The sequence below is a fragment of the Hypanus sabinus genome, chromosome 4, assembly GCF_030144855.1.
Source record: "Hypanus sabinus isolate sHypSab1 chromosome 4, sHypSab1.hap1, whole genome shotgun sequence".
Lineage (NCBI taxonomy): Eukaryota > Metazoa > Chordata > Chondrichthyes > Myliobatiformes > Dasyatidae > Hypanus > Hypanus sabinus.
The window spans coordinates 100,543,851-100,558,348 of NC_082709.1; the positions used below are offsets into that span (position 1 = coordinate 100,543,851).

The following is a 14,498-nucleotide window of genomic DNA, read 5'->3' on the forward strand; positions in this document are numbered from 1 at the left end:
CCAGGAGGAAGATCTGTGGGAAGGGATGGGGGGGACAAGTGGACAAGGGAGTCGCGTAGGGAGCGATCCCTGTGAAAAGCAGAAAGGGGGGGGGGGGGAGGGAAAAATGTGTTTGGTAGTGGGATCCCGTTTCAGTTAGTCCTGACGAAGGGTCTCGGCCTGAAACATCGACAGTGCTTCTCCCTATAGATGCTGCCTGGCCTGCTGTGTTCCACCAGCATTTTGTGTGTGTTGTTTGAATTTCCAGCATCTGCAGGTTTCCTCATGTTTGAGTATTCCCAGAATTGTCTCTTTTTATTCCATAATTTCAGCATCTGCAGTATTTTCTTTCTGTGTTATTTCACCAAGACTGTTCTGCCAGTTAGCTAATTGCTGACATCATGTGTCTGACTACACAGTTGTCAGTGGCTGCCTTCACTCTCACCCTGCCTTTCTCGTTGATAGCTGCCATAGAGCTGGAAGACAGCAGGCCCTTGCTTCATTTCTTGAAGCATCCACATTTGCGCTGGCCTGTTCTCGAGGCAAACAATGGACCTGATGGAATCTGGAAGGAAGAGGAATTCGACCTCCTGGAGGCACTGGCTATACTCCGAGGGAGATTTGCAAGAAACGTCTTCATTAATTTCCATGTTACACTTGATGAGAAAAGCTCCAGTGAAAGTATCCTGACGGTCAGTGCCATCATGTCCACTCTGTACAATATTATACATGCATTTTGGCCAGAATCAACGAAGGCTGAGGAATGACTAAATTCGGTGTGCTGTGTCTGCCTGTCTGTGGTCTGCTCTGCGTTTGAGGAAACAAACCCAGACTGGGCAACAGCTTTGCAGGACACCTCTGGTTTGTCTACAAGGGTGACCCTGCACTTGTAGTCACCTATGACCTTAAATCTCCATCACACACCTCTACCGACCTCAGCCTTTGACCTCCCACTCCTCTCCGATGTTCATCTTGACAGCTTCTATGACTCGTGAATGGAGCTCTCAGACGTTAAAGATGAACTCTTGGTCTCCCAATCTACTAAGATCTTTGTTCAGCTGCACTGCATTTTCTCTGGTGCTGCAACACTATACTCTGTATTCTGGGGTTTTTCAATACTTCTGTGTTCTTATGTTATGGCACCATTGTTACTGAATCTCAGTACATGTCACTATCACACCACATTGCATAATGGAGCTCAATATTGAAATTAATGGCTTCAGATAACCTGATCAGCCAACTGTAATATTAGCTGTTTTTCTCTCTCCGCAGATGCTGCTTGACCTGCTGAGTATTTCTAGCATCCTCTTTCATTTCTGATTTCTGACAGCTGCTGTGGTCTGCACCTCCCTAGTGCAGCATTGTTTGTAAGTTTTCCCCCGCTGCCTTGACCTATCTTCTCCCTCTGCCTTCACCTATTTATACCATCAGACAGGTCAGCTGTGGGTAGCAACTCTCGCCTCGCTCTCTTAGACCGCGTCTGGGTTGCCCAGATTGTCCTGTTCCCCACTCTGCACCTCCCCCTTTGCAATTTCAAACATTCTTTTTTTCTTCACATTCCTCTTCCAACCAAGGTTCATCAACCTAAAAGACTGATGACATGTTTCACCCTCCACAGGTGCTGCCCGACTTGTTGTTATTTCAGATTTCTGCCTGTGTGTAGAATCATTACAGTGGGGCTGAGGGCTGAAGCCAGGGGCCAGGGAAAGAGAATTCTTTGTTCACTGGCTCCTTCCATTTTAATTTTGAGGCAGGTCTGGTCGGCCACTTGTCTCCCTCATTGTTCAATGGACACTTAATTCTGGGTTGGTTTCAGACTCAGTAGCAGCGTATAGTATTGCAGGATAAAGCACAGCTCCCTGACTGACACAAAACCAACCACTCAGTCTGTCGGAGAACTCAATGCAGACCGCCGTTCCCCAAGTGCTGCAGGCTCGTCTTAGATCAGAGGTCAAGCCATTGCCTTTTCCATTTCTCTGTGACATTGAAGGAGAGCAGAGTATTTCAATTAATATTGATCCCTCGATCAGCATCAACAAAACGGGTTAACTGATTGACAGAATTTGCTCTATGCAGTTGGGGTCACGGCTACAACACTGACCACATAGCTGCAAAGCAGCGTAGAGGTGGAGTTAGGGTAGAGTTTGTCTGTCCAACTTGCCTGACTGGATGGTCAGCCAGAACAGTGCTCTTGGCTTTCTGTGTGGAATCTGCCTGCTACATTCTCAATTGAACTCTGCTGTCTTCTACACTCAGTTGCCAATTTAACTTCCCAGGTTACCAAGCATGACATGAAAATAGAGTGGTGGTGGACGCAGTGGTCCCAGCAAAATGGAGGCACTTCCTCAGAGTTGTAATACTCTGTGCTTGCTAAGCAGAGCGGGGGCATGGAGTCCAATCAATGAGTCTACAATGGCCAGCCCCACAAGAATTTTTAATGAGATCCATCTCCTGTTTGTCTAAATGCGTTGAGAGTTTCATAAGACAGTTGTCCAATTCCGGGCACCAATATAGTGAATTGAATTCTCCGATTTCAGGTAACCTGCTCTCCTCTGCCCCTTTTCTCATTCCTGCAGATCTACCCAGTTCCTTGTACAGTCATCCTAGTCCCCCATCAAACTGTTTCTTCCCCCTCCTCCACTCACACCACCTTCCTATAAACCACACAGCCCTCTCATTGAATCCCCTCCCCTCCCTCCCTCACTTGATTACACGTTTTACCACCCTCCCCCATCCCCTCAAATTCCATCATCTGCAGATCTCCGTTGCCTCCACCTCCCAGCCTCTGTTGTTATACCCACTCTCCCCTCTATCACCTGGATCTATCCATCACTTGCTCCATCTTTTACATGGATTCCCTCCCCTTTTAGTACAAATGAAGAGTTTTGACATAGAACAGGTAGAGGCTCTTCTGCCCATAATAGCTGATTAAACTAGTTAAAACCTAATCTAGTCCATTCTGCTTACTCACCATACCTCTCCATTTTCTGCATGGCTGGCGAAGAGCCTCTTAAGCATGTTTGTCACAGCAGCCACACTATCACCCTTCAGATGCATTTCAGACAGCCAGCACTCTGTGTAAAAACACTTTCCCCTCACGCCTCCTTTGCACTTGCTCCTTGCTTCTACTCTACCTATGTCTGTCACAAACTACCAACCTCCCCTCAGCCTCACCGCTCCAGAGAAAACAATGCAAGTTTGTCCAGCCCCTCCTCATAGCACATTCCAACACAAAACACATAGTCCGGTAGATGCAATGTTAGCATTCATCTCACGAGGACTGGGATATAAGCGCAGGGTTGTGACGTCAAGGCTTTATACGGCACTGGTGAGGATCTTACCAGTGTCTGATAATTGGAGCACAGGGAAATGAAGGGTCATCTTATAGGAATCTAAGAGGTGAGTTGTTCACTCCTTGCATATAAGTGGGGCAACCCTTGAGGGGTGGCCTTTTAGAACAGAGGGAAGGAATCAGAATTTGGTTTATTATCTCCGGCATGTGATGTGAAATTTGTTAACTTAGCAGCAGCAGTTCAATGCAAAGGAGGAATTCATTTAGCCAGAGAGCAGTAAATCTGAGGAATGCTCTGCCACAGACAGCGGTGGAGGTCAAGTCCATGGGTATATTTAAGGTGGAAGTTGAATGTTTCCTGATCAATCAGTGCATCAAAGGATATGGCATGAAGGTAGGTGTGTGGGGTTGAGTGGGATCCGGGATCAGCCATGATGGAATGGCAGAGCTGATTTTGGAATCTAAAATTATTATAACAAGAGTTCTGGAAATACTCAGAAGGTGAGGCAGCATCTATGGTAATACAAACAGAATTAATATATTAAATATGAAGAATGAAAAATGAAAGCAAGCTAGCAAACAATATTAAAACAGATAGTAAAAGTGCTTTCAAATATGTAAAAAATAAGAGAGAGGTGAGAGTGGATACAGAACTTCTAGAAAATGAAGCCAGAGGAATAATAATGTGGGACAAGGAGACAGCAGATGAACTAAATGAGTATTTTACATCAGCCTTCACTGTGGAAGACACTAGCAGTGTGCCAGATGTTGAAGGGTGTGAGGGAAGAGAAGTGAGTGCAGTTACGATTACAAGAGAGAAGGTGGTCAGAAAGCTGAAATACTTCAGGGTACATTAGTCACCTGGACCAGATGAACTGTACCCTAGGACTCTGAAAGAAGTAGCAGTAGAGATTGTGGTGGCATTAGTAATGATCTTTCAAAAATTATTGGACACTGGCCAGAGGACTGGAGCATTGAAAATGTCACACCACTCCTTAAGAAAGGAAGAAGACAGCAGACAGAAAATTATAGAGCAGTTAGCCTGACCTCAGTGGTTGGGAAGATGTTGGAGTTGATTGTTAAGGATGAGGTTATGAAGGACTGGTAACCCAGGACAAGATAGGACAAAATAAGCATGGTTTCCTTAAGGGAACAACTTGCCTGACAAACCTGTTGGAATTCTTTGAAGAGATTACCAGTAGGATAGATAAAGGAGATGCAGTGTTTGTTGTATATTTGGACTTTCAGAAGGCCTTTGATAAAGTGCCACACATGAGGCTGCTTACCGAGAGGTGGGTGAATTTGTGAAATTCATTATAACAAGCAGCGATGGAGCCCAGGTCATGAGTGTACTTAAGGCAGAGGTTGATAGGTTTTTCATTGGACACAGAAACAAAGGTTATGGGGAGAAGACCGGGGAATGGGGCTGAGGAGGGAGGAAAGGATCAGACATCAATGAATAGTAGAGCAGATTCGATGGGCCATATGGCTGAATTCTGCTCCTATCTCTAAAGTTTTAATATATCAATTCAAAATCATTTGTCAGAATGAAAATGGGAGAGGCCAACAGGGAGAGGACATCTCTGATAATACAATCGTGTCGATGAGGGTAAAAATGAGGGGACAATGCTATGTTATCAGAAAGTGAATGGGAGCGGGCAGAGAGAGAACACAAGTAAAAAAATGGAGCAGTTACAATACAAAGAGTGAGCAGACACGTTGAGCAGATCCTCTCCCAGAGTTACAATACACAGATCAGAGAGACATGTCGAGTAGATCTTCTCCCAGAGTTACAATACACAGATCAGCGAGACATGTCGAGTAGATCCTCTCCCAGGGTTACAATACACAGATCAGAGAGACATGTCCAGTAGATCCTCTCCCAGAGTTACAATACACAGATCAGAGAGACATGTCGAGAAGATCCTCTCCCAGAGTTACAATACACAGATCAGAGAGACATGTTGAGTAGATCCTCTCCCCGAGTGACAATACACAGATCAGAGAGACATGTCCAGTAGATCCTCTCCCAGAGTTACAATACACAGATCAGAGAGACACGTCGATTAGATCCTCTCCCAGGGTTACAATACACAGATCAGAGAGACATGTCCAGTAGATGCTCTCCCAGAGTTACAATACACAGGTCAGAGAGACATGTCGAGTCGATCCTCTCCCAGAGTTACAATACACAGATCAGAGAGACACATCGAGTAGATCCTCTCCCAGAGTTACAATACACAGCTCAGAGATACATGACGAGTAGATCCTCTCCCAGAGTTACAACACACAGATCAGAGAGACATGTCGAGTAGATCCTCTCCCAGAGTTACAATACACAGATCAGAGAGACATGTCGAGTAGATGCTCTCCCAGAGTTACAATACACAGGTCAGAGAGACATGTCGAGTCGATCCTCTCCCAGAGTTACAATACACAGATCAGAGAGACACATCGAGTAGATCCTCTCCCAGAGTTACAATACACAGATCAGAGAGACATGTCCAGTAGATCCTCTCCCAGAGTTACAATACACAGATCAGAGAGACATGTCCAGTAGATCCTCTCCCAGAGTTACAACACACAGATCAGAGATACATGTCGAGTAGATCCTCTCCCAGAGTTACAATACACAGGTCAGAGAGACATGTCGAGTCGAAACTCTCCCAGAGTTACAATACACAGGTCAGAGAGACATGTCGAGTAGATCCTCTCCCAGAGTTACAATACACAGATCAGAGAGACATGTCGAGTAGATCCTCTCCCAGAGTTACAATACAACAGATCAGAGAGACATGTCGAGTAAATCCTCTCCCAGAGTTACAATGCACAGATCAGAGAGACAGGTCGAGTAGATCCTATCCCAGATTTACAATACACAGATCAGAGAGACATGTCCAGTAGATCCTCTGCCAGGGTTACAATACACAGATCAGAGAGACACATCGAGTAGATCATCTCCCAGAGTTGCAATACACAGATCAGAGAGACATGTCGAGTCGATCATCTCCCAGAGTTACAATACACAGATCAGAGAGACATGTCGAGTAAATCCTCTCCCAGAGTTTCAATGCACAGATCAGAGAGACAGGTCGAGTAGATCCTCTCCCAGTGTTACAATACACAGATAAGAGAGACATGTCCAGTAGATCCTCTGCCAGGGTTACAATACACAGATCAGAGAGATACATCGAGTAGATCCTCTCCCAGAGTTACAATACACAGATCAGAGAGACATGTCGAATAGATCCTCTCCCAGAGTTACAATAAACAGATCAGAGAGACATGTCCAGTAGATCCTCTCCCAGGGTTACAATGCACAGATCGGAGAGGCACGTCGAGTAGATCCTCTCCCAGAGTTACAATACACAGATCAGAGAGACACGTCGAGTAGATCCTCTCCCAGAGTTACAATACACAGATCAGAGAGACACGTCGAGTAGATCCTCTCCCAGGGTTACAATACACAGTTCAGAGAGACATGTCGAGTCGATCCTCTCCCAGAGTAACAATACACAGATCAGAGAGACATGTCGAGTAGATCCTCTCCCAGAGTTACAATACACAGATCAGAGAGACATGTCGAGTAGATGCTCTCCCAGAGTTACAATACACAGGTCAGAGAGACATGTCGAGTAGATCCTCTCCCAGGGTTACAATACACAGATCGGAGAGACATGTCGAGTAGATCCTCTCCCAGAGTTACAATACACAGATCAGAGAGACATGTCGAGTATATCCTCTCCCAGGGTTACAATACACAGATCAGAGCGACATGTCGAGTAGATCCTCTCCCAGGGTTACGATACACAGATCAGAGAGACATGTCGAATAGATCCGCTCCCAGAGTTACAAAACACAGATCAGAGAGACATGTCGAATAGATCCTCTCCCAGAGTTACAATAAACAGATCAGAGAGACATGTCCAGTAGATCCTCTCCCAGGGTTACAATGCACAGATCGGAGTGGCACGTCGAGTTGATCCTCTCCCAGAGTTACAATACACAGATCGGAGAGGCACGTCGAGTAGATCCTCTCCCAGAGTTACAATACAGAGATCAGAGAGACATGTCGAGCAGATCCTCTCCCAGAGTTACAATACACAGATCAGAGAGACATGTCGAGTAGATCCTCTCCCAGTGTTACAATACACAGATCAGAGAGACATGTCGAGTAGATGCTCTCAGAGTAACAATACACAGATCAGAGAGACATGTCGAGTAGATCATCTCCCAGAGTTACAATACACAGATCGGAGAGACATGTCGAGTAAATCCTCTCCCAGAGTTTCAATGCACAGATCAGAGAGACAGGTCGAGTAGATCCTCTCCCAGAGTTACAATACACAGAACAGAGAGACATGTCGAGTAGATCCTCTCCCAGAGTTACAATACAATCAACAGAGAGACATGTCGAGTCGATCCTCTCCCAGAGTTACAATACACAGATCAGAGAGACATGTCGAGTAGATCCTCTCCCAGAGTTACAATACACAGATCAGAGAGACATTTCCAGTAGATCCTCTCCCAGGGTTACAATGCACAGATCGGAGAGGCACGTCGAGTAGATCCTCTCCCAGAGTTACAATACAAAGATCGGAGAGGCACGTCGAGTAGATCCTCTCCCAGAGTTACAATACACAGATCAGAGAGACAAGTCCAGTATATCCTCTCCCAGGGTTAGAATACACAGATCAGAGCGACATGTCGAGTAGATCCTCTCCCAGGGTTACGATACACAGATCAGAGAGACATGTCGAATTGATCCGCTCCCAGAGTTACAAAACACAGATCAGAGAGACATGTCGAATAGATCCTCTCCCAGAGTTACAATAAACAGGTCAGAGAGACATGTCCAGTAGATCCTCTCCCAGGGTTACAATGCACAGATCGGAGAGGCACGTCGAGTTGATCCTCTCCCAGAGTTACAATACACAGATCGGAGAGGCACGTCGAGTAGATCCTCTCCCAGAGTTACAATACAGAGATCAGAGACACATGTCGAGTAGATCCTCTCCCAGAGTTACAATACACAGATCAGAGAGACATGTCGAGCAGATCCTCTCCCAGTGTTACAATACACAGATCAGAGAGACACATCGAGTAGATCATCTCCCAGAGTTACAATACACAGATCAGAGAGACATGTCGAGTAGATCATCTCCCAGACTTACAATACAATAGATCATAGAGACACATCGAGTAGATCATCTCCCAGAGTTACAATACACAGATCGGAGAGACATGTCGAGTAAATCCTCTCCCAGAGTTTCAATGCACAGATCAGAGAGACACATCGAGTAGATCCTCTCCCAGGGTTACGATACTCAGATCAGAGAGACATGTCGAGTAGATCCTCTCCCAGAGTTACAATACACAGATCAGAGTGACAGGTCGAGTAGATCCTCTCCCAGGGTTACGATACACAGATCAGAGAGACATGTCGAATAGATCCGCTCCCAGAGTTACAAAACACCGATCAGAGAGACATGTCGAGTAGATCCTCTCCCAGAGTTACAATACTCAGATCAGAGAGACATGTCGAGTCGATCCTCTCCCAGAGTTACAATAAACGGATCAGAGAGACATGTCCAGTAGATCCTCTCCCAGGGTTACAATGCACAGATCGGAGAGGCACGTCGAGTTGATCCTCTCCCAGAGTTACAATACACAGATCGGAGAGGCACGTCGAGTAGATCCTCTCCCAGAGTTACAATACAGAGATCAGAGAGACATGTCGAGTAGATCCTCTCCCAGAGTTACAATACACAGATGAGAGAGACACATCGAGTAGATCCTCTCCCAGAGTTACAATACACAGATCAGAGAGACATGTCGAGTAGATCCTCTCCCAGAGTTACAATACACAGATCAGAGAGACATGTCGAGTAGATCCTCTCCCAGAGTTACAACACACAGATGAGCGAGACACATCGAGTAGATCATCTCCCAGAGTTACAATACAATAGATCATAGAGACACATCGAGTAGATCATCTCCCAGTGTTACAATACACAGATCAGAGAGACATGTCGTGTCGATCTTCTCCCAGAGTTACAATACACAGATCAGAGAGACATGTCGAGTCGATCCTCTCCCAGAGTTACAATACACAGATCAGAGATACATGTCGAGTAGATCCTCTCCCAGTGTTACAACACACAGATCAGAGAGACATGTCGTGTCGATCTTCTCCCAGAGTTACAATACACAGATCAGAGATACATGTCGAGTAGATCCTCTCCCAGTGTTACAACACACAGATCAGAGAGACATGTCGAGTAGATCCTTTCCCAGAGTTACAATACACAGATCAGAGATACATGTCGAGTAGATCCTCTCCCAGAGTTACAATACACAGATCAGAGAGACATGTCGAGGAGATCCATTCCCAGAGTTACAATACACAGATCAGAGAGACATGTCGAGTCGATCCTCTCCCAGAGTTACAATACACAGATCGGACAGACATGTCGAGTCGATCCTCTCCCAGTGTTACAATACACAGATCAGAGAGACATGTCGAGTAGATCCTCTCCCAGGGTTACGATACACAGATCAGAGAGACATGTCGAGTAGATCCACTCCTAGTGTTACAATACACAGATCGGAGAGACATGTCGAGTCGATCCTCTCCCAGTGTTACAATACACAGATCAGAGAGACATGTCGAGTAGATCCTCTCCCAGAGTTACAATACACAGATCAGAGAGACATATCCAGTATATCCTCTCCCAGGGTTACAATACACAGATCAGAGCGACATGTCGAGTAGATCCTCTCCCAGGGTTACGATACACAGATCAGAGAGACATGTCGAATAGATCCTCTCCCAGACTTACAATAAACAGATCAGAGAGACATGTCCAGTAGATCCTCTCCCAGGGTTACAATGCACAGATCGGAGAGGCACGTCGAGTTGATCCTCTCCCAGAGTTGCAATACACAGATCGGAGAGGCACGTCGAGTAGATCCTCTCCCAGAGTTACAATACAGAGATCAGAGACACATGTCGAATAGATCCTCTCCCAGAGTTACAATACACAGATCTGAGAGACATTTCGAGTAGATCCTCTCCCAGGGTTACGATACTCAGATCAGAGAGACATGTCGAGTAGATCCTCTCCCAGAGTTACAATACACAGATCAGAGCGACAGGTCGAGTAGATCCTCTCCCAGAGTTACAATAAACAGATCAGAGAGACATGTCCAGTAGATCCTCTCCCAGGGTTACAATGCACAGATCAGAGAGACATGTCGAGCAGATCCTCTCCCAGTGTTACAATACACAGATCAGAGAGACACATCGAGTAGATCATCTCCCAGAGTTACAATACACAGATCAGAGAGACATGTCGAGTAGATCATCTCCCAGAGTTACAATACAATAGATCATAGAGACACATCGAGTAGATCATCTCCCAGAGTTACAATACACAGATCGGAGAGACATGTCGAGTAAATCCTCTCCCAGAGTTTCAATGCACAGATCAGAGAGACAGGTCGAGTAGATCCTCTCCCAGAGTTACAATACACAGATCAGAGAGACATGTCGAGTAGATCCTCTCCCAGAGTTACAATACAATCAACAGAGAGACATGTCGAGTAGATCCTCTCCCAGAGTTACAATACACAGATCAGAGAGACATGTCGAGTAGATCCTCTCCCAGAGTTACAATACACAGATCAGAGAGACATTTCCAGTAGATCCTCTCCCAGGGTTACAATGCACAGATCGGAGAGGCACGTCGAGTTGATCCTCTCCCAGAGTTACAATACAATCAACAGAGAGACATGTCGAGTAGATCCTCTCCCAGAGTTACAATACAATCAACAGAGAGACATGTCGAGTAGATCCTCTCCCAGAGTTACAATACAATCAACAGAGAGACATGTCGAGTAGATCCTCTCCCAGAGTTACAATACACAGATCAGAGAGACATGTCGAGTAGATCCTCTCCCAGAGTTACAATACAATCAACAGAGAGACATGTCGAGTAGATCCTCTCCCAGAGTTACAATACACAGATCAGAGAGACATGTCGAGTAGATCCTCTCCCAGAGTTACAATACACAGATCAGAGAGACATTTCCAGTAGATCCTCTCCCAGGGTTACAATGCACAGATCGGAGAGGCACGTCGAGTAGATCCTCTCCCAGAGTTACAATACAAAGATCGGAGAGGCACGTCGAGTAGATCCTCTCCCAGAGTTACAATACACAGATCAGAGAGACAAGTCCAGTATATCCTCTCCCAGGGTTACAATACACAGATCAGAGCGACATGTCGAGTAGATCCTCTCCCAGGGTTACGATACACAGATCAGAGAGACATGTCGAATTGATCCGCTCCCAGAGTTACAAAACACAGATCAGAGAGACATGTCGAATAGATCCTCTCCCAGAGTTACAATAAACAGGTCAGAGAGACATGTCCAGTAGATCCTCTCCCAGGGTTACAATGCACAGATCGGAGAGGCACGTCGAGTTGATCCTCTCCCAGAGTTACAATACACAGATCGGAGAGGCACGTCGAGTAGATCCTCTCCCAGAGTTACAATACAGAGATCAGAGACACATGTCGAGTAGATCCTCTCCCAGAGTTACAATACACAGATCAGAGAGACATGTCGAGCAGATCCTCTCCCAGTGTTACAATACACAGATCAGAGAGACACATCGAGTAGATCATCTCCCAGAGTTACAATACACAGATCAGAGAGACATGTCGAGTAGATCATCTCCCAGACTTACAATACAATAGATCATAGAGACACATCGAGTAGATCATCTCCCAGAGTTACAATACACAGATCGGAGAGACATGTCGAGTAAATCCTCTCCCAGAGTTTCAATGCACAGATCAGAGAGACACATCGAGTAGATCCTCTCCCAGGGTTACGATACTCAGATCAGAGAGACATGTCGAGTAGATCCTCTCCCAGAGTTACAATACACAGATCAGAGTGACAGGTCGAGTAGATCCTCTCCCAGGGTTACGATACACAGATCAGAGAGACATGTCGAATAGATCCGCTCCCAGAGTTACAAAACACCGATCAGAGAGAAATGTCGAGTAGATCCTCTCCCAGAGTTACAATACTCAGATCAGAGAGACATGTCGAGTCGATCCTCTCCCAGAGTTACAATAAACGGATCAGAGAGACATGTCCAGTAGATCCTCTCCCAGGGTTACAATGCACAGATCGGAGAGGCACGTCGAGTTGATCCTCTCCCAGAGTTACAATACACAGATCGGAGAGGCACGTCGAGTAGATCCTCTCCCAGAGTTACAATACAGAGATCAGAGAGACATGTCGAGTAGATCCTCTCCCAGAGTTACAATACACAGATCAGAGAGACACATCGAGTAGATCATCTCCCAGAGTTACAATACACAGATCAGAGAGACATGTCGAGTAGATCATCTCCCAGAGTTACAATACAATAGATCATAGAGACACATCGAGTAGATCATCTCCCAGAGTTACAATACACAGATCGGAGAGACAGGTCGAGTAAATCCTCTCCCAGAGTTTCAATGCACAGATCAGAGAGACAGGTCGAGTAGATCCTCTCCCAGAGTTACAATACACAGATCAGAGAGACATGTCCAGTAGATCCTCTGCCAGGGTTACAATACACAGATCAGAGAGACACATCGAGTAGATCCTCTCCCAGAGTTACAATACACAGATCAGAGAGACATGTCGAATAGATCCTCTCCCAGAGTTACAATAAAAAGATCAGAGAGACATGTCCAGTAGATCCTCTCCCAGGGTTACAATGCACAGATTGGAGAGGCACGTCGAGTAGATCCTCTCCCAGTGTTACAATACACAGATCAGAGAGGCATGTCGAGCAGATCCACTCCCAGCGTTACAATACACAGATAGGAGAAACATGTCGAGTCGATCCTCTCCCAGGGTTACAATACACAGATCAGAGAGAAATGTCGAGTAGATCCTCTCCCAGAGTTACAATACACAGATCTGAGAGACATTTCCAGTAGATCCTCTCCCAGGGTTACAATGCACAGATCGGAGAGACACGTCGAGTAGATCCTCTCCCAGAGTTACAATACACAGATCGGAGAGGCACGTCGAGTAGATCCTCTCCCAGAATTACAATACACAGATCAGAGAGACAGGTCGAGTAGATCCTCTCCCATAGTTACAATACACAGATCAGAGAGACATGTCGAGTAGATCCTCTCCCAGAGTTACAATACACAGATCAGAGAGACATGTCGAGTAGATCCTCTCCCAGAGTTACAATACACAGATCAGAGAGACATGTCGAGTAGATCCTCTCCCAGAGTTACAATACACAGATCAGAGAGACATGTCGAGTAGATCCTCTGCCAGTGTTACAATACACAGATCAGAGAGACATGTCGAGTCGATCCTCTTCCAGAGTTACAATACACAGATCAGAGAGACATGTCGTGTAGATCTTCTCCCAGAGTTACAATACACAGATCAGAGAGACATGTCGAGTCGATCCTCTCCCAGAGTTAAAATACACAGATCAGAGAGACATGTCGAGTAGATCCTCTCCCAGGGTTACAATACACAGATCAGAGAGACTCATCGAGTAGATCATCTCCCAGAGTTGCAATACACAGATCATAGAGACATGTCGAGTAAATCCTCTCCCAGAGTTTCAATGCACAGATCAGAGAGACAGGTCGAGTAGATCCTCTCCCAGTGTTACAATACACAGATCAGAGAGACATGTCCAGTAGATCCTCTGCCAGGGTTACAATACACAGATCAGAGAGACACATCGAGTAGATCCTCTCCCAGAGTTACAATACACAGATGAGAGAGAGATGTCGAATAGATCCTCTCCCAGAGTTACAATAAACAGATCAGAGAGACATGTCCAGTAGATCCTCTCCCAGGGTTACAATGCACAGATCGGAGAGGCACGTCGAGTAGATCCTCTCCCAGAGTTACAATACACAGATCAGAGAGACACGTCGAGTAGATCCTCTCCCAGGGTTACAATACACAGATCAGAGAGACATGTCCAGTAGATCCTCTCCCAGAGTTACAATACACAGATCAGAGAGACATGTCGAGTAGATGCTCTCCCAGAGTTACAATACACAGATCAGAGAGACATGTCGAGTAGATCATCTCTCAGAGTTACAATACACTGATCGGAGAGACATGTTGAGTAAATCCTCTCCCAGAGTTTCAATGCACAGATCAGAGAGACA

The 14,498-nt window shown here is 45.8% G+C and overlaps 1 protein-coding gene across 1 annotated transcript in view; it reads left to right on the forward strand.

Moving 5' to 3' along the window:
• Nucleotides 1-3,593: 3,593 nt before the first annotated feature.
• The window catches only part of LOC132392148 (phosphate-regulating neutral endopeptidase PHEX-like), a 219,224-nt gene continuing 208,319 nt past the window's right edge, over nucleotides 3,594-14,498 (forward strand). Inside the window, exon 1 of the mRNA XM_059965997.1 lies at nucleotides 3,594-3,665. Within this exon, the coding sequence (XP_059821980.1) occupies nucleotides 3,597-3,665 (69 nt within the window). The 5' untranslated portion in view covers nucleotides 3,594-3,596. The remainder of the gene's footprint in view (nucleotides 3,666-14,498) is intronic.